The 19474-nt window shown below is 38.2% G+C and overlaps 1 protein-coding gene across 5 annotated transcripts in view; it reads right to left on the bottom strand.

Moving 5' to 3' along the window:
• Positions 1 to 19474, bottom strand: part of MYH10 (myosin heavy chain 10) — a 140570-nt gene that overhangs the window by 87289 nt on the left and 33807 nt on the right. For 3 of the 5 annotated variants that reach the window (XM_087440429.1, XM_087440428.1, XM_014789522.2), the window contains exons 5-7: positions 8579 to 8681; positions 7924 to 7953; positions 1344 to 1436 (exon numbers count right to left, since the gene is read on the bottom strand). In XM_087440429.1, coding sequence (XP_087296555.1) covers positions 1344 to 1436; positions 7924 to 7953; positions 8579 to 8681 — 226 coding nt within the window. The remainder of the gene's footprint in view (positions 1 to 1343; positions 1437 to 7923; positions 7954 to 8578; positions 8682 to 19474) is intronic. The other 2 variants (XM_087440425.1, XM_087440430.1) reach the window with 1 other exon arrangement.

The raw sequence follows: 19474 nt of genomic DNA, 5'->3' as shown, positions 1-19474 counted from the left end.
TATAAGAAGAGAAGACTAGGACACAGACACACACAGAGGGAAGACCATGTGAAGATACAAGGAGACGGCCATCTAGAAGCCAAGGAGAGAGGCCTGAGAAGAAACCAATCCTGCCAATACCTTAATCTCAGACTTCTAACCTCCAAGAGTGAGAAAATAAATTTCTGTTGTTTAAGCCTCCCAGTCTGTGGTACTCTGTTATGGCAGTCCTAGCAAACTCAAACAGAGGGTTATCCAGCTACCTACCCAATGTTTACTGGGTCCTCTGGGATCCCAAATCCAGTCGCTTCCACTAATCACAGAAACCACGCTACCAGAAATTAACATGAAGACCATGACTCTACATTCCCAGAGTAAAAAGGTATGTCACAATGATATTGGATTCCCAAAAATTATCCATCAAAGAATCATTAGAATTGAAAGCTATTTTATTTTTGTCTTCTTAACTTTTACAAATACTTCTAATATAAGAGGAGGGAGGTGAAACAGAATTAACTCAAACAACCTAAGTAGAAATAACTGAAATTAAAGAACCTCTCTCCAATCTGACTGTGGAAAGGATTACTGAATCTTGCTGACTATAATCCAGGGCAAGATTTACTGAAGAAATGCCCATTTTGCTGAATATGGGTTTAAAGATGATTTGCCATTAAAGTGTCAATTCTGAGCAGCTGGAATGGGGAGGGCAGTGTCCTTAAAGTAATATTGATCTGGCTATTACTTAGGATAATATCCCCAGGCAAATTGTTACAGCTGGTCAAAGTGAGGGAGAAAGTAAAGCTTTCAATGAATTAAGGTAGTTGAACAGCTGAGAAGAATTTTTAAAGAGAAGTAATAGTACTGACAAATTATTCTGAAGTCCATATCTCATAGAAACAGCAAGGTATGAAAAGGACAATTTACTACACTTAATCCCAACTTCATTTGTTGAGTATTTACTATGTCCAGTGCTGTGTCAAGTACTCAACAAGCATCTCATTTAATCTCCAGGCCAACCCCGTAATAGCTACTATATATCATCCCCCAGCAAAGACAAAGAAGTTCGGAGAGGTTACATAATTATATATCCATACACTAATACACAGTTAGATATTTATACACAATATATGATTAAAATTACTTTCACATTGTTTTCTTTTTTTTTTGCTCTTTAAAATGTGGCTACTAGAAACTCAAAAATTACATGTGACTTGCATTACATTTCTATTGAACAGTGCTGTTCTATACTACATCTATTAGCCTCTCTCTAAAATCTAGGAAGAAAAGTACTTGATTTGCTTAATCATGGTAAACATTTAACTAGAAATCTGAGGAATTAAAAGTTTCTGGCACTTTAAACTTACAAAACGAGATGAGTTATCATTTTTCACAGTCTTCGCATTTCCGAATGATTCCAAAATTGGATTTGCTTGCAAAAGCTGCCGTTCAAGTTCCCCCTAAAAGACATTACACACACACACACACGTAAATAAAAGCAGATATAAGTTAATCTATTGTCTTTACTCAAGTCCTCAGGGAAAAAACAAGACAAAACAAAACACTGCCTCTTTTCCTCATTCTTTCATTTTGTTTGCCATCCAACAATCTTTTTGGCTATATTCTTGGTCATAACAGGCTCTGCTAAAGGAAAAAAAATAGCATCTATAAAGTCATCAAAAGGAAAAGAAAACGTCACATTGAACAGAGAAGATAAATGTAAAGACAGGGCACATAAATCAGGCGGAGAATTTCGAGAAAACAAACTGGCTTTCATGAAATGAAATTTAGCATGACACTTCAATACTAAGAACGTATTAATACTTACACTTCTGTTTATTTCTACTCTGCCTTGTTCCAAAGATTTAAAGCAGTGAATTCTAATACTTACCACTGTACTGGTTGGTTTAAGACTTGCCATTTTTCCAAAAGTTTCACATAGTATCTTAATGACATAGACAGGGCGATGTCATCATCTCCACTTTCAGAGATGACAAAGATGGTGATACTACTGACTTCTTGTTCAAATTTAAAAGGCTAAGTATAGAGTATTTGGTATAATGTATGCTCTACTCAGTATCTTATATGCAAATTAGGCTATAAAACAGATTCTACAAACAAAAATGTAAGTATATTAATATATGCTTTAATCATAAAACACAATAGAAAGCTACATGAGAAAGCATGATGCCATTTCTGGCCATGAAAAGTACCAGAAAGTGATGTGTTCCTGGATATAATTTCAGAATTATATTGTATGACTCAAATAAATCTGCTTTTTCCAAACACAAATCTTACCCCTATATTTTAAAATACCCACAGTATTCTAGACCTAAAGAAAGAAAGGAATAAAAACTGCTAGCAAATGTGATTCTCTAAGCAAAAAAGCAAGATAAAGGAATATAAGGAACCTCACATAAGACTTTTAATGGCCAGTTGCTATGTGATGTATTACAGCCATGCGTCGCTTAACGACAGGGATACATTCTGAGAAATGTGTCATTAGGCGTTTTCCTTGTTGTGCAAATATCACAGAGTGTACTTACACAAATTTAGACAGTACAGCCTACTACACACCCAGGCAATATGGTACCAATCTTATGAGACTACCATTGTATACGGGATCCATCGCTGACTGAAACGCTGTTATGCAGTGCATGACTGCATACTATTATCAAATCCAAAAACAGGAACAAATACATGCCACACATACAGTCTTGGCATCCAACCCTGGTTTGGACTCCTTCACTCAGCTGAAAGGGTGGGAACTGTTCCTGAGGCACATGACACAGTGAGCAGGTATGCTCTTGATCCATCTACTCGATAGCATTTATGTGGATTGTCCAGATTTTTACAAGTCTTAAGTACAGTCTACAATTGTGTTCCACTGAAACTAGTCAGGAACCAGTCCTGTTAAGCACCCCAAGCTATGTGAATTTCATTACACAGTATCAGCTCACTTTCCTGGCATCAGATAATATGCTCCCTATACAGTGAATCTTCCAGTTTATTGACTTCACAAAGCCAGATTATTTCCGATGTAAATCTTTCTAAATATAGTATGCTACCAAAACTTCTTAAACTGGGTATCCTGAACCAATTTTAATGACTGAGAGTCATCATTAAGAATGTTAATTACCATTCTGTGACATTCCAGAGTGCCTTTCCTCTTGAGGTCAGTGGTTATTTCCATCAGTGTGCCTAGGACCAACATCTTGCAAAGCCCTTGGTGTGCTGGTTCTGCAACAACTGTTTGGGCTCTAGAAGCCTGTCTACCTCACTCTGTGATCAGAATGTAGAAACTGTCAGAAAAATACTCACTTTTGATAAGAGGGGCATTACCTTTACACTAAACATCTACTGTTAGATCGAGGAATTAGAATACAGATCCCTTAAAATTACACTCTATCCTGCCAAATCATAATAAAAATACTTTAAATAATAATCTACCTTTAAAATGTTTTCCTAACTTGGAGGTAAAGCAAGCATTGCATACCCTATTTTAATATTTCCTAGACACAGCTACGAGGATTCTTTGGGTCAAGTTTATTGATTCTTCTCTTCTCTCCTGTGTATGTGGGTGAAATCTACTGATTCTATTCAGAAGACTGATGGCTTAAAGTAACTGGCTGTATCCCCTGCACCTAACTCAGTCAGTACCAGATCAAAATAATGTTCCGTGAATGTCTGCTGAAAGAATGTGTAATCAGAGGTCCTAAAACATTCTAGTAGTATTTGGGGAGGGGATGGTGGTGAGCCAAAGGTGGCAATAAGATTTAGGTTAAGGGTCCTCACAGTCACCATAGTAAGTGTAGACTCCGTGTCCCTGTTGGTGGGACCACTACATTAACAGTGTTGTGATTTTACTTCTCTCCTAATGGATTTGTGACATCAACGAGACCAAGTAAAGATCTCAAAAACGAATCACGAAAATCTTGACATAAAGCTAATATCATAAAACATACAAACATGGTCTTAAATTAAGAAATTATCACTAAATTTGATCATTTCTGTGTTGAGAAATTTCACATTTAGATAAATGGTGCTAACATCTCTCAACCAAATTATGAAGCCATTTATAATCCATCGGGGGCAGGGATCAAGTGTTAACCCTTCCACTAGAATTGAATGGGCAATGTCCCTTGTTTCTATTCTATATGGTAACGAGAAACGTTATGTTGGAATGTTAAAATTCTAAGTATTGAGAATTATATGCTTTAAAGGTTTACCAATCATGATGAAAACTATACCCTTGTGTTCATTATATGGCATATAATATATACCCACTGTATGATAGATATAGGATGAGTTTGAAATTAGTAAAAAATATATACCTCTTTCAAAACTCCAGTTCAGCCAGCAAGGGGACTCAGGATGGGATCATGCTGCACCTTGCAAGCCTGATGGGGCAAAGTTGCAGGTGTCCTATTGACCACAAGAGGAGGGTTGAAAGTAGGGGGCAGCAACTAATCTCCACGTTGAGAACCAGACTCTAATCTCAACTGGCAGGCTAATTTCTGTACTTGCTACTTGCTATCTGTCACCTTTTTTTCTGGTTTCAAGGTAGTTTAGACGAGTAGATATGAAGTTATCCTGAAGCTGCCATCTCGATGTGGATGACACTAAGGCAGCAGGGTAGGTGGGCTGACTTGAAGGAATCCTTCTTAGGGGATGGTCAAGTTTTAGAAATTAGTCATTCTGAAATTGCACTGTGTTCAGGCTTTGGAGTGGCAGTGAACACTGCGCCAGACTCTGAGGATCTGTGACAGCAACCTACGCTGAAAGAAGATGGCACTGAAACTGCACTTTCAGTTGGGTGGGGGATAAAGCCAAATAAGACTGAATTTTGCTATAAAAAGTACGCCAAAAGTTTATAGGTAAATATTTATTTAACTTTTACTTCTTAAATACTAATGTGACCCTAATCTTGAAAATTGATTTCTCTTACATTTGTTCGTATTTTCATAACGAAGATTTAAAGGTAAACATAAGGTAAACATAAAAGACTGATCACTCCACACTGCCAGGACGGCTATAATAAAAAGACAATGACAAGGGTTGGCAAGAATATGGAGAAATGGCACTCTCATAAATTGCTGGTGGGAATGTAAAATGGTACAGTCGCTTTGAAAAATAGTTTGGCAGTTCCTCAAAAAAAAGAGTTTTCCTCAAAACTTCCTTAAACAGAAAGTTACCATGACCTAGCAATTCCACTCCTGGGTATACTCCTCCAAAATTGAAAATGTACATCCAGGGCCGGCCCCGTGGCTTAGCAGTTAAGTGCATGCGCTCCGCTACTGGTGGCCCGGGTTCGGATCCCGGGCGCACACTGATGCACCACTTCTCCGGCCATGCTGAGGCTGCGTCCCACATACAGCAACTAGAAGGATGTACAACTATGACATACAACTATCTACTGGGGCTTTTGGGAAAAAAAGGAGGAGGATTGGCAATAGATGTTAGCTCAGAGCCGGTCTTCCTCAGCAAAAAGAGGAGGATTAGCATGGATGTTAGCTCAGGGCTGATCTTCCTCACAAAAAAAAAAAAAAAAAAGAAAATTTACGTCCACACAAAAATTTGTGTGCAAATGTTCACTGCAGCACTGCTCATAATGGCCAAGAAGTGGAAACAATCCAAATGTCCACCAAGTGATGAATGAATAAACAAAATGTGACATATTTAATATAATGGACTATTATTTGGCCATAAAAAGGAATGGAGTATTTATACATGCTACAACATGGATAAGCCTTGAAAACACTATGCCAAGTGAAAGAACAGTCACAGAGAATCACATATTACATGATTCCCTTCATATAAAATATCCAGAATGGGGAAATTCATAGAGACAGAAAGTAGATTGGTGATTTCCAGGGGCTAGGAGGAAATGGAAGGTGATTCCTAATGGGTATAGGGCTTCTTTTGGGGGTGATGAAAATGTTCGAAAATTAATTGTAGTGATAACTGCCGAACTCTGTGAATATATTAAAAAAACACTGAACTGTATACTTAAAATGAGTGAATTTTATAGCACATGAATTAAACCTCAATAAGCTGTTTAAAGAAAAAGAATGAGCAAATAGACCAATAAATTAAAAAAAGACTCACAAAATTAGGAGCCTAGAAATGTTTTCCTCTTTGTTCTTATAATTTATACTACTGTCTAGTGATAAAATGCTAGAAATTTATACAAATGGTTCCTGAGAACCTGAGTAGGTTTTGCCTATCAAGTTCAGTGTAAATTTATAAACCAGTGATATCAAACCAAAAGAAACATTGATCTTGCCAAGTATAGACTTTCAACATCATAACTATGACTTTATGGCAGTCATTCTCAAAATGGGGTGAGAAAGTCATGAATTAGGGGCATCCCAGGTGGGGAGAGAAATAATTTCTTGATATGACCCTCCCCAGGGTATGACCATCCCACCACTCATGAGTATCTCACATCTTCCTCAGGTGTGCTGGGGAAGAAAAATTAATTAAGAACCACTGCTCTTCTCGAGTTTCTAAAAACATAAGCATAGCTACTAGTGGACTAGACTACTATTAAAATAAACTTGGCAAAAGCAGCACCGACGGTTCTGTGCACAGTGAATTCATGCAGTAAGACATGCAGATCAACAATGACAGAAGCTCGGCCCAGAGAAGCGGCTGCCTTCTTTGAGAGAATTTGCTCCCCGGGGGTTGATCTGACCCAAAGTACAATCCAGGGGTGGGCATGCTACTCACATACAACAGGGATCCACTCTGTAGTTTAAAATGACATCGAAACAGAATGTTAACAATAATGATTTGTGTGTTCCACAGAGGATTGGAAAACCTAAATCTGCACATTAATTATTTAACACCATTTCACTAGTGATCCAAGTATGTATTAAAAGGTCATTTAGCATGCGCCTCCAGAGCACAAAGAGAAGCTGGTTTCTGGTCTAGAGACCTAATTGGCAAAGAAGCCTTTAAATATCCTATAGAATAATGATTATTTCATTAACCCTCCCAATTTGTATCAACGGTCTGGTCTGTAGCTAAAGGAGCAAAAGAACAGCATAGGCCTTCATAGGTATAGTACAGCTTTGGTATCTGAGAATTTCTTAAGAATTTTAAGAAAGATATCTGAAAATCTCAGTATCCATCACTATTCCTTTAGACACTTATAATAGTTTCTTTATATTAATGGATCATTTCCATAACTCAACATTATCGTTTCTTGCTTTATATCATTATGCTTGTGGAAGACAGACAAACCAAAACTGCTCCCATGCTAGGGAAGGATTAAGTCCAAGTGCAGACGTCCCATTCTGTCCAAGGCACCTGGCTCAGCTCTGCCCTCCCTCTCTTCCCAGGCAGCAGGAAATGCTCTGGGTCGTGTCCATTGCTTTGTTCTGTGGAGCTAAAAGGCTGGCATCCGATAATTAGGAAGAATAACACTCTTCCACTACTTGTCCTGGATAAAGAAAATTCCAATTTTATATATTAAATACAATGAGGCCTTTAGGTTAAAACACATATAGGCCATAAAATTTTAACAGATTAGAAATTTGTTAACCCAAAAGGTACAACTTTTAAAGTTGCAGCCCCAGATTCAAAATTTAATGTGTGGCACAAAGCTAAGCTTCCATGTGTTTAAGAAGTATTAATATAATTCTACTTAGTATTTGACATATGAACCCTAAGTTTATAGGCTTCAAAAACATGCGATTCAATGCCATGATAAAAAGGGTAAATAAATATCGAAATTCATCTAGAAAACAAATTTAAAGCAAAATGGCATGCTGCTTCTCATAAAAGAATAAGCCTCTAAGCAACAAATGTTCAAAATTAAATATTTTTTTCATAATAGATTTCACTCAGAACTAATGATATTTGTTTCTAGTAGAGACTCAGTCTAAAGACAGAAATGAGTGCAAACACACAAGACTAAGAAGCATAAAGGAAAGCACTTGCCTGGTGTTTCACTGGTTTAGGTGATTCCTGCTGTTTGTTACAAACAGATAAATGCAAATGTTAGCAAGTTTGGGTCTTTCTCTGGCAGTAAGCCACATCCAAAGCACCAAGTCGATGTGCAGTTTAGAAATGTGAAAGCTGGTTTGGTGGGCATCGTCTCAGGCGATATTAACTAATGCTTCTGCATATCTACAATCTAACGATAACTGACATTTATACTCTTATCCTTTTTCTATCATCAATTCTCCCCAAATTTCTATCCTCTCCTCAAGCTGCTATGGGCAGTAGCAACCGGCTGCTCTGCAAGTTCAGAAAGAACTGCGAAAAATATTTGAGGATCTTCTTTTGGCAGAAAATAAAAAGCCTTCATAAGCGCTGCTCATCAATTTTTAACAATTCTCCCCAAATCTTTGCAAGAATTAGGCTTCAAGTCACAACCATAATTCCAGTTCGCCCTGTTAGAATAACTAGTTAACAGCAATTTCTTGATCAACTTGCTCCCTCCCAAGTGGAAAAGAGCTGCTGGGCGGGAAGTGGAGGAGACAAGGGTACTGTCGACTATGGCAGTGCACTGAGTAGACTTGCTTCCTTATTCTTGTTTCTGAAATTATAAAATAAATCTAAGATTTGAAAACACAACAGAACAAAAACTTACAGGAATATTATGGTCTTTTCGTCCTTTATGTGAAGAAGCCACATGAGCAAGGTACTGAATGACTTTCTTAGTATTTTCTGTCTTCCCGGCACCCGATTCACCCCTGGAAGAAATATTAACATAGGCTGCCTTAAAAAAAGCATAGCAAATACAATCCAAAATTATAACTGACAAAATTAAACTGAAGTGGAACTAGAATTAGTAGAAAATAAAAAAAGAATAAGTAGGAAAAAAAACCCTACCAGCAGTAGTTAGAAAATTATTATTTTTTAAATGGTATTAAATTAACCCAAATTTTTTTTGGTAGATCCAGTAAGAGGACACAGGAAAATGTTAACGACATTTTTTTCCCTTAGAGTTGGGGGTTCTGCCAGAGAAGTGAAATTTATTAGAACATTCGTGAAGAAATTCCTGAGCACGGGAAACATATCTAGCACTGGAAACAGAATTCCTAAAACAATTAAATAAAGATAACAATCTGAAGGAAATGAATGAACTTTCGGATGCCCGTTGGTTACTGATGTTCATCTTCTAAGCCAGTTAAAACTTTCTCAGCTTATCTTTCAAACCAAACTAATGGTTCTCTCCTTTGTACCAGTGCGTAGTACCTTGAGCACACCTCGTTGAACATTTTCAGTGATTATCGGCCTCCTATACTGGGCTTCCTGAGGCAAGGACTACGGCCTAGAGCATTTGTTTACTTGTGTGTTTGTGTTTATTTATTTGTTGGTTTCTTTTTAATCCACATAACCTTGCAAAGTGTTGACACATAGCCAGTATGTAATTTGTAGAGAAAATGAACGAATACTATGAATTTTGTTATGAACTGGGACGAATGCCATCACTTCATATGATTTATATTTTCAAATGAGGCTGGCACATTTCAAAGGTTGCTTTTTTTTTTGCTTTTTGTTTTTGGTGAGGAAGATGAGCCCTGAGCTAACATTTGTTGCCAGTCCTCCTCTTTTTGCTGAGGAAGATTGGCCCTGGGCTAACATCCATGCCCACCTTCCTCTCCTTTATATGTGGAACGCCTGCCACAGCATGGCTTGATAAGCGGAGCGTAGGTTGGCGCCCGGGATCTGAACCTTCGAACCCCGGGCTGCTGAAGCGAAGTGCTCGAACTAAACTACTACGCTATCGGGCCAGCCCCTCAAAGGTTGCTTTTTATTTCTACTCGGTACTAAGCTTGAAATCAGGTAAGCTGCTAGCATACAGTGATACCTAAATTATGGCTTCTCTGCTCAAATATTTAAGGTTCCCTAGGCAAAGCTACCCTGGAAATCAATAGACTCTCCATTTGGATTAAAATTAAAATTTTAATATCTAATTAGATTAATTTTTCTACAAAAAAACCCCAGAAACTAAATAATATTATTATACACATTGCCAATTAATAATCCTTTTAGCCTGTTTTATATCTAAGGCTTGAAAAATCTAACTTTTCTAACAAATTCTGACCCTACTTAGAATTGTACTATTTGAACTGTTCAAAACTTAAATTTTTCACTAGGTTTACTAGTTGCATTATCTTTCTAACTCTGTACTCAGATACCTACAATCTCAACCACAGAGGGGCTGGACAAAGAGATCCTATTAACCAACTAGTGGTATGACTTTCAGTAAGGAAATTATCTTCTCTGTAAAATGCGGGAACTGGATTAGACCCCTTCTAGCTCCAAGATTTGATGATTCTAGATATAACCCACTTACTGGTTTATAAAAATATTTTATATACTAAGCTTATTAACCACCATCTATTGTTATATTAAAAAACGTCCCCTTCTTTGTTTTGCCATCTAGAAGTTCTGAATCTTAGGTACTCAAATCTACCAAATTTTCTTTCACGGTTTCTGCCTGCTATTCAAGCTTAAAAAGTCCTTTCCTGCACCAAGATTATATCCATCTACATTCTCATTTTTATATCATCTATATTGTTAAATCCATCTGTATTTTCTTCCAGAACTTTGATGGTTTCACTTTTTATAATTAAATCTTTAATCAATCTAAAAATCTAAAAAAAATTTATGGTTAGAGGTCAAGATTTAATCTAATTTTCCCCCAAATGATTCAGCCCACATCCCAATATCAATGGTTAACAAAGACAGTCATTCTCCAGTGATCTGAAATGTAATCTTTATCTTATACTTACTTCTTATACACATGGCTTATTCCAAACCAGTACCATATTGCAGTAGTTCTGAAATATGACTAACCAGAGCACCATTATCGTTCTTATTAAAATAATCAAGTAGTCTGCAAGGTTTATTTTTTCAGATAAACCTCAAGTAATTTTGTTCTGCTATGCCTCCCCCATCTCCTGCCCCCCAAATAAAAAAACAACAGGTTTTGAGTTAAAAAATATTAATATATATGCTATTTTTAGGAGAAATGATGTCTTCATCTCTGTCTCTCAGGTAAATTTTCTGTTTTTCTAAGTTCAAAACAAGCAACGACCATGTTTATCTTATTCATCTTTGAAATCACAGTGCCTAGCATAGCAAGTATTCAATAAAGACTGCTGAACATGAATACAGGTCCTACACATGTTTTGTTCAGTTTATTTCTAGGCTCTTTTTTATATTTTTTGTTCCCATCATTAGCGTCCTTTCATCACTATTATGTTTTCTGCCTGGCTACCACTGGTACAGAGATAAGGGAATGATTTTCACTCATTCATTCCATATTTAGAAATCAACTTCTCTGTGCTAGATATAGAGCTGTGAACAAAGTCCATGCCCTTGTGGAGTTCAAGTTTAGGAGAAGAAACATAAAATAAAGAAAAATAAATAAGATGATTACAGGATGTGAGGAATGTTACAGAGGAAATAAGGAGACTAAAAGGGAAAAGGCAGAGAAGAGCAGACGACAGCTCCCTGTAGATGCAACGGTCAGGGAAGAGCCCCCCGAGATGAGCAGGAACAGGCAGTGAAGAGCTGGGGGTAGAGTGATTAGCCGAATGGAAAGACAAACGCAAAGGCCCCAAAGCAACATAAAGCTCCGTATATTCCAGGAACCGGTGGCCAGTGTGTCAGATTTGATATAAATAAGCAGGAAGGCAGAGACACTGATGAAGTAGGAAGGGGGTGGATATGACGTACCCTGGAGTCATGGGAAAGAATCTGGATTTTATTCAAGTGTAACGTCTTAATAGCTATGATAGTGGTTTTCTCTGTTTTGTTCTTAACTTTATTCAAAATACTTAGTGTTTCAAGGCTAATCATGATGCTGGCTGTGGGTTTCAAACAGATAATTTTTTATTACGCTAAGAAATGAGCCTCTCATTTAGACCGATGACTTGTCTCGAAAATAGTTATGTTACTTTTCAGCTTAGTTTGTCGCTGTGGTTTCTCAGCTAACCGCTCTCAATTGGACATGCTTCCGTGTGTCCTTAAAGCACTTCCTCCCTGCCTGTCACACTTACTGGGCTGTACTTCAACAACTGCTCATGAACTCCACTACATTTTACATACTTCAGGTCTAAGGTAACTTCCCTACAGAAAATATTGTTTCAAAGACAGACTATTCCAATACCTTACTTTTGAGATCCCAAGAGGGGAGATGATGAGTCTTATATTCTCCATCTTAAAATGATAATAGCTTCTAACATATAAGGTTGTTAAGAAGAAATACAGTCCATCTAAAGCATATAATTACTATTCAATAAACGTTACCGATGATTGTCCACTCAACTGTTTATCCACCATACCTGAGGTAATTTGAATTGCTAAACTCTAAATTATTTTATGAATCTACAGGGTTAGTAAAGTGGTCAAGAACGTGGGCTATGGTGTCAAAATGACCTACCTAGATTCAGATCCTGTCTAACACGTCCTAGCTATGGGGCTTTCGGCAAGTTACTTAGCTCTCTGAGCCTCAGTTTATGCTCCTTTACAACGAAATCAAGTTACTTCATAGGACTGAGATAACGCATGCAAAGAGCCTAGCATGGCACCTGGCCCAAAGGCTCTCAATAAATGCAGTCGTGGTAACAGCTATGAAGATGATCAATAATTATGATGATGAAGATATTAACAGAAGTAAAACAATGATAACTTCTGATCTGAAAATGAAAGAGGTGGCAGGATCAAAGGAATATAACTCTTGTAAAAATTTTTGGAAGAAGAAATAAAAGCAGCTTGCACAAAAGTAAAGGCATGGGAACCAACACGAAAGCTCAGTAGACGTCTCTCGAAGAACCTTAGTCAGGACAGTCTTCAGAGAGGAGGACAACAGGCCAGCACCTCAGAGAGGGAGGAGGACAAAGGCAACCAGACCTCTCTTCCACCACCAAGACAAGGTCTACGGAAGAAGCAGTTCCACCCTGTCAGTGTGCTTGTTTCATTCTGGTCTCTGCAGTACGAGGGCAAGGTTAACCGGAGAACAAAATAGGAGCCTGCTGGGTGGGGTGCCCTGAGTCTGCTGCAGCACATTTGGACACAAAGGTCAGGAGTTTCTAACCTGAAGGTATCTGCGTTTTCTAGAGAGGTCTACGGCTTTCACTGGCTTCTCAGAGGGGTGTGCATTCCAAAACAAAAACATAAAAAGCAACAGTGTTAGGAAGCAGTGAAACAGATCATTAACACAAGATCAAATCTGAGATCTTTCTCTCAATCTCTTCTGGACCATGGGTATTTCCCTCAGGAGAAACCCCATTCCCAGAACTTAACTGGTTTTTTTATTCTCTTTGGATATTTGTAACATCAAATTTAGCTTAGATTCAAAAAACCCTTTGCTTGAGGTTCTTGCTTTAGATAACCTCCATTTGAAAAACAACACATATGTATTACTTCAACATATATACGTAAAATATTAGTCAGTGATTTCCTACAGTTTCAAAACTCTGTTCTGTTAGAAAGTAGCTTACTAGGAAAAGCAGAGATTTTGTAATCAAGATAGGCTTGGGTTCATGTTTTCTATCACACTAATACCAGCTAGTGTCAGCCTTGAATAATGTGATACGTAAATGGGGATAATAGGGGTGTTGCAAAGATGTTAGTTCTCTTTCCTGGCAGATTTGCGTAGAACATTTTAAACTTCTATTTATAAGTTGATTCACATACTTTTTTGCCCTCATAACATAGCTAACATTGAAAGTGAAACACAGCTACAATAATATAAAAATTCTCACAGTTTTAAGACTTGAGGACGTCTAAAACAAAGAGTCATCAGAAAAGCACACTGAGGGGCTGGCCCCGTGGCTTAGCAGTTAAGTGCGTGCACTCCACTATTGGCGGCCCAGGTTCCGAAGCACCACTTGTTGGGCCATGCTGAGGCGGCGTCCCACATACAGCAACCAACAAGACGTGCAACTATTACATACAACTATCTACTGGGGCTTTGGTGAGAAAAAGGGGGAAAAAAAAAAAAAGGAGGAGGATTGGCAATAGATGTTAGCTCAGGGCCGGTCTTCCCCACAAAAAAAAACAAAGAAAAGCAAACTGAGGTCTAGAGAAGCTGACTGTCTGACCTTAGGTCACAGAGCTAGTTCATGGTAGAGCTGGGACAGGAAAGAATACCAGAGTCCCGTGTGACAACACAATGGTTTTTCAACTACACTGTTGCTTTAGCTATTTATTTTTTATTTTATTTTATTTATTTATTTGGTGAGGAAGATTGGCCCTGAGCTTACATCCGCTGCTAATCTTCCTTTTTTTGCTCAAGGAAGATTATTGCTGAGCTAACAACTGTGTCAATCTTCCTCTATTTTGTATGTGGGACACCACCACAGCATGGCTTGATGAGCAGTGCATCGGTCTGCGGGATCCGAACCCACAAACCCCGGGCCACTGAAGTGGAGCGTGCAAACTTAACCACTACGCCACCGCACCAGCCCCCAAGACTTTATTTTTTTAAGAACAGTTTTAGGTTTATAACAAAATTGAGAGGAAGGTACAGAGATTTCCCATATACCCCCTGCCCCCCATGTGCATCGCCTCCTTCATTATCAAAATCACTTACCAGAATGACACATTTTTTATCAAGGATAATCTACATTGACACACAATAATCACCCAAAGTTCATAGTCGACATTAGGGTTCACTTTGGGTGTTGCACATTCTATGGGCTTGGACAAATGTATAATGACATGTATCTACTATTATAGTATCATACAGAGTATTTTCATTGCCCTAAAAATCCTCTGTGCTCTGCCTGTTCTCATCTCCCCCACCCCCATCCCCACAACCACTGATCTACTTATTATCTCCATAGTTTTGCCTTTTTCAGAATGTCATATAGTTGGAATCATATAGTTCGTAGCCTTTTCAGATTAGCTTCTTTCACTTAGTAACATGCATTTAAGGTTCCTCTATGTCTTTTCATGGCTTGCTACCTCATATCTTTTTAGCGCTGAATAATATTCACTGTCTGGATGTACCACAGTTTATTTATCCATTCACCTATTGAAGGACACCTTGGTTGCTTCCAATTTTTGGCAATTATGAACAAAGCTGCTGTAAACATCTATGTGCAGGTTTTTGTGTGAACATAAGTTTTCAACTCCTTTGGGTAAATACTAACATGATTGTTGGATCATACGGGAAGAGTATGTTTAAGTGCCAAACTGTCTTCTAAAGTGGCTGTACCATTTTGCATTTCTACCAGCAATGAATAAGAGTTCCTGTTGCTCCACATCCTTGACCAGCATTTGGTGTTGTCCATGTTCCAGATTTTGGCCATTCCTAGTAGGTGTGTAGTGGTGATGATATATGATGTGGAGCACCTTTCCATATAGTCTTTTACCATCTGCATTTCTTCTTTGGTGAGGTGTCTGTTAAGGTCATTGGCCCATTTTTTAACCAGGTTGTTTGCTTTCTTATTGTTGAGTTTTAAGGGTTCTTTGCATATTTCGGATAATAGTCCTTTATCAGATGTATCTTTTGTAAACATTTTCTCTCAGTCCATGGCTTATCTTCTCATTCTCTTAACATTGTCTTTTGCAGAGGAGAAGTTTTTAATTTCAATGAAGTCCAGCTTATCAATTATTTCTTTCATGGATCATGTCTTTGGTGTTATATCTAAAAAAGCATCACCATACACAAGGTCGTCTAGGTTTCTCCTATGTTATCCTCTAGGAGTTTTATAGTTTCGCATTTTATATTTAGGTCTACGATCCATTTTGAGTTCACTTTTGTGAAGGATGTAAGGTCTGGGTCTAGATTCAATGTTTTGTATAGGATGTCTAGTTGTTCCAGCACCATTTGTTAAAGAGATTATCTTTGCTCCATTGTATCACCTTTGATCTTCTGTAAAAGATCAGCTGACTACGTTTATGGGGTCCATTTCTGGGTTACCTTAGCTATTTAATCAATTCTATTGATTTGGTTATCTGAAAACTGTTAAGGTATATTACCTCTAGCAAGAATCAACTGTTCTAAATCCAGCCTGGCTCGGTCATCACCACTTAATGTAATATTTGTACATGAGAGATAAAATTCCTTAACAAACATAATCTATTGCCACATCCTGATAGAAGGTTGATGTGAAGCAACCATTGTTTCAATTATACCTAAACACACTTAAAAGGAGAAAAATTTGAGTCAATCAGCAGTTAGTCATAAAATGTAAACAGAATTCTTTAAAAGGGGGACTTAGAGAACAGAGTAATTTTATCACAAGGTGACTGTTCTGTGAATTTTAATTCTAATGAGAAGGAAAGTCAACATGAGGATTACACTCAACAGGACTTCACTTCCAATTACATGGGGTAAGTGTGAGAGAATTTGCTCTCTCGTATAAACAAAATCCTGAGTTTTGTCACCAAAGAATTTGGCAGGTCACTAGAATAATGACTAAGCAGGGGGCTTGGATCCTTAAGTGGGAGCTCACACTGCCTGATCTGAGTCTGCAGAAATAAAGGCTAGCTATGAAGTCGTAGGCAGATGAGGCCAGAGGGTAAATTAGATGTTCATCCTCTTGGGGGAAAAGGAAATTAGAGAGTAAGTGATTAGCTGAAAGAGAAGCTATCAAATTACATAGTACTGATTTGAAAAATGTTGCTTCCAATTATATTTTCCCTTTGTGAAACTACGTAAACATAGGTACTTCATATAAAATAACTACTAAGTAAAAGTGACTAAATAGTTTTTCTCATACAGAAAACTTCATTAGCTCAGCTGTGTACTAAATTTAAGATTCCAGTTATACACTCTTGGAGTTCTTTATTTAGTGGATCCTCAAAGGCACCACAGAACACATCATATTTTCTTAAATCTAGGATACACTGTTTCACATTTTCATATTTCTCAAGTCACAATGTAGCTTATAATAGATATGAACACAAAAAGCTGTTATTAAATATCATAACCGGTGGTATCTGAGAATTAAGAAAACATGGTGAGGCTAAAAGAGGTGGGGTAGGATTTGCTGGGAGGATACAGGAGGGAACTTTCTGGGGTGATGGTAAGGTTCTCTATCTTGATAGAGGTTTAGGTTACACAAATAACTCAGCAGATGTATATTTAAGATTTGTGTATTTCATTATACTTAAATTTTGCCTCAAAAGATAAAGACATAAATAGTGGACTTTAGTTAACGTTATGTATACTTAAGTATTTAGGGGCAAGTGTACTGATGTCTACAACTTGAAATGCATCAAATGAAGGGATTAATAACCCATCAAAGTGGTATGAAAATTACTTGATACTGAAAACATCTAGCAGTCAGATAATCTTAGGCAGAGCCTCCCCAAAATACAGCTGCCATTGACCCCCATCCAGGGGAGTTTCCTGATTAGGGAAAGATTGATCCTTAGCACCAGGAAGTAAATTCAGCTGCCTATTAGCACCATAAAGCCCAACAGAACCTGCCAAACTTTCCCTTTGAAGCCCTAATTCTCCTCCTGTCCCTTTTTGTCAAATTTAATATATAAACCTTTTATTTCTGGTTACTCAGCAAGTTAACTCATCACTGAATACTCCCACATGCACGTATAAATAAACCTCGTCTTTTCTCCTGTTAATCTTTCTACTGTCAGTTAATTTGCAGACCCCCAACCACTGGACTCAAGTTGGACAAGATCTTCCTCCCAACACAAATAATAAAATGGATTGATGGATAGAGAGAGGGACGAACAGATCAGTATATGATAAAGCAAATAGTAAAATATTAATGGTAGAATTTAGCTGGTGGATATTTGACTCTTGACCGCAAAATTCTTTCAACTTTGCTTTATGTTTGAAAATATTCATAATAAATATTGGGAAAAGTTAATTTTAAAAAAAGAAAGAAAGAAAGAAAAGAAAACAAACATAGTACTTGATGACTGCTACTTTGTGCCCAAAAAGAAATAAGCAGTTGCTAGAAGACTTACCTCATAAATCCAAGCTATTAATTGATGACAAACATCAGTCTAAAATGACGCTGACCATCCAATTACAAGTGCCAGTGCCTGCAATGGTCACTTTTGGTGACAAAAGCAAATTAGTGCTCACTAACCTTTCGTTCTGTCAAACAGCAGTCATTCCCTCCCCAAGCGTTTCCTGCTTCCAGACATTCCAAAAAGTCCTCATCAAAACTGGTGATCCAAGCTCCCAAACCACCCACCAAGGAGGAGAGGTGTGAGTCCTGCACCTGCTTCCCTGCTTACTGTTTGCAGGGTTACTGTTACTGCCGCACTGCAGACGGGCAACACACAGCTTCCATTCCGCTCTAGCTCATAAGCAGAAGAATGTAGCTCACTTGATATGCTCATTTCATGGAGTTTCAATGACTACATGCCCTACTGTGACTTTACTCTGATGTTGTATAGCAAAGAATTTGGCTGGTCTTTATCTCCAGTTCCTGGGAGGGAGTCTCTAAGTCATTGGAAGGTCTTTGTAAGTCACAGGGGCCCTGAAAGTTTGTGCTAATGAGGTGACTCATGGTGGGTCCCTAGATAGTTCCAGGATGGAGACTGGCCATTCCAAAAGATCAGCTGGGTGATTAGAGGTTTGGGCCCCTGAGCCAAGTGGTGTCAGCCTGACCTCCTGGGAGGGGAGGGGGACTGGAGATTGAATTCAATCACGAGGCCAATGATTCAATCAATCATGCCTATGCAATGAAACCCAACAAAAACTCTAGACTCCAAATCTTGGGTGAGCTTCCTAGTTGGTGATATACATCGATGTTCTGGGAAGGTATGTGTCCAGTGGGCAGGGAAGCTGTGCCTGTGGAACCCTCTCAGACCTCACCCTATGTGTCTCTTCTTTTAGCTGGCTCTGATTTGTCATTCTAGCAAACTATCGAATCTGAGGGGGTAGTGGCAACTCCCAAATTTGTAGCCATTTGGTCAGAAGTACGGGCAGCCTGGGAACCCATGAGCTTGTGACTGGTGTCTGCAGTGTGGGCACCACGTGGAGGAGTGACCCTGGGAAGTCAGTGTCAGAACTGCACTGCAACAGATAATTTTTAAAAGACATCTGCAGATCAGGTTCTAGATAAGTGACTTTTCTGAAGACTATAAGCCAATGTAATAAAAAAAAAAGAAAAAAGTGAGAAGACTATTCTAGAATATAGAATTGAAATGAAGAGACATAATGAATGCAAGGAGTGAATCTTGACAGGATCACAGATTTTTAAAAGTTATAAAAAACATGTTGAGGACTATTACTGAAATTTGAATATGGATTCTACCTTAGCTGATACTGCTCCATTTACTGTTAGTCTTCCCAGTTGTGACAATGGTCTGCAGTTTGTGGGACGCCCTTGTTCTGAGGAGACGCCTTCTGAAGTGTCTAGGGATAGTGTCAGGATGTCCGCAGCTGACTTGCAAATGGTTAAAAAAAGAGCGCTTGTGTGTGTATAGTGAGGACAGACAGATCTGAATGACGGGTAAATGGGCATTTAAAGTACCATCCTTTCAACTTTTCAGTAGGTTTGAATTTTTTTTAATAAAAACTTGGGGGAATACATCA

This window comes from Ceratotherium simum, chromosome 16 (genome assembly GCF_057802395.1).
Source record: "Ceratotherium simum simum isolate JZ-2026a chromosome 16, ASM5780239v1, whole genome shotgun sequence".
Classification (NCBI taxonomy): domain Eukaryota; kingdom Metazoa; phylum Chordata; class Mammalia; order Perissodactyla; family Rhinocerotidae; genus Ceratotherium; species Ceratotherium simum.
This window is presented reverse-complemented; position numbering and strand designations above follow the sequence as displayed.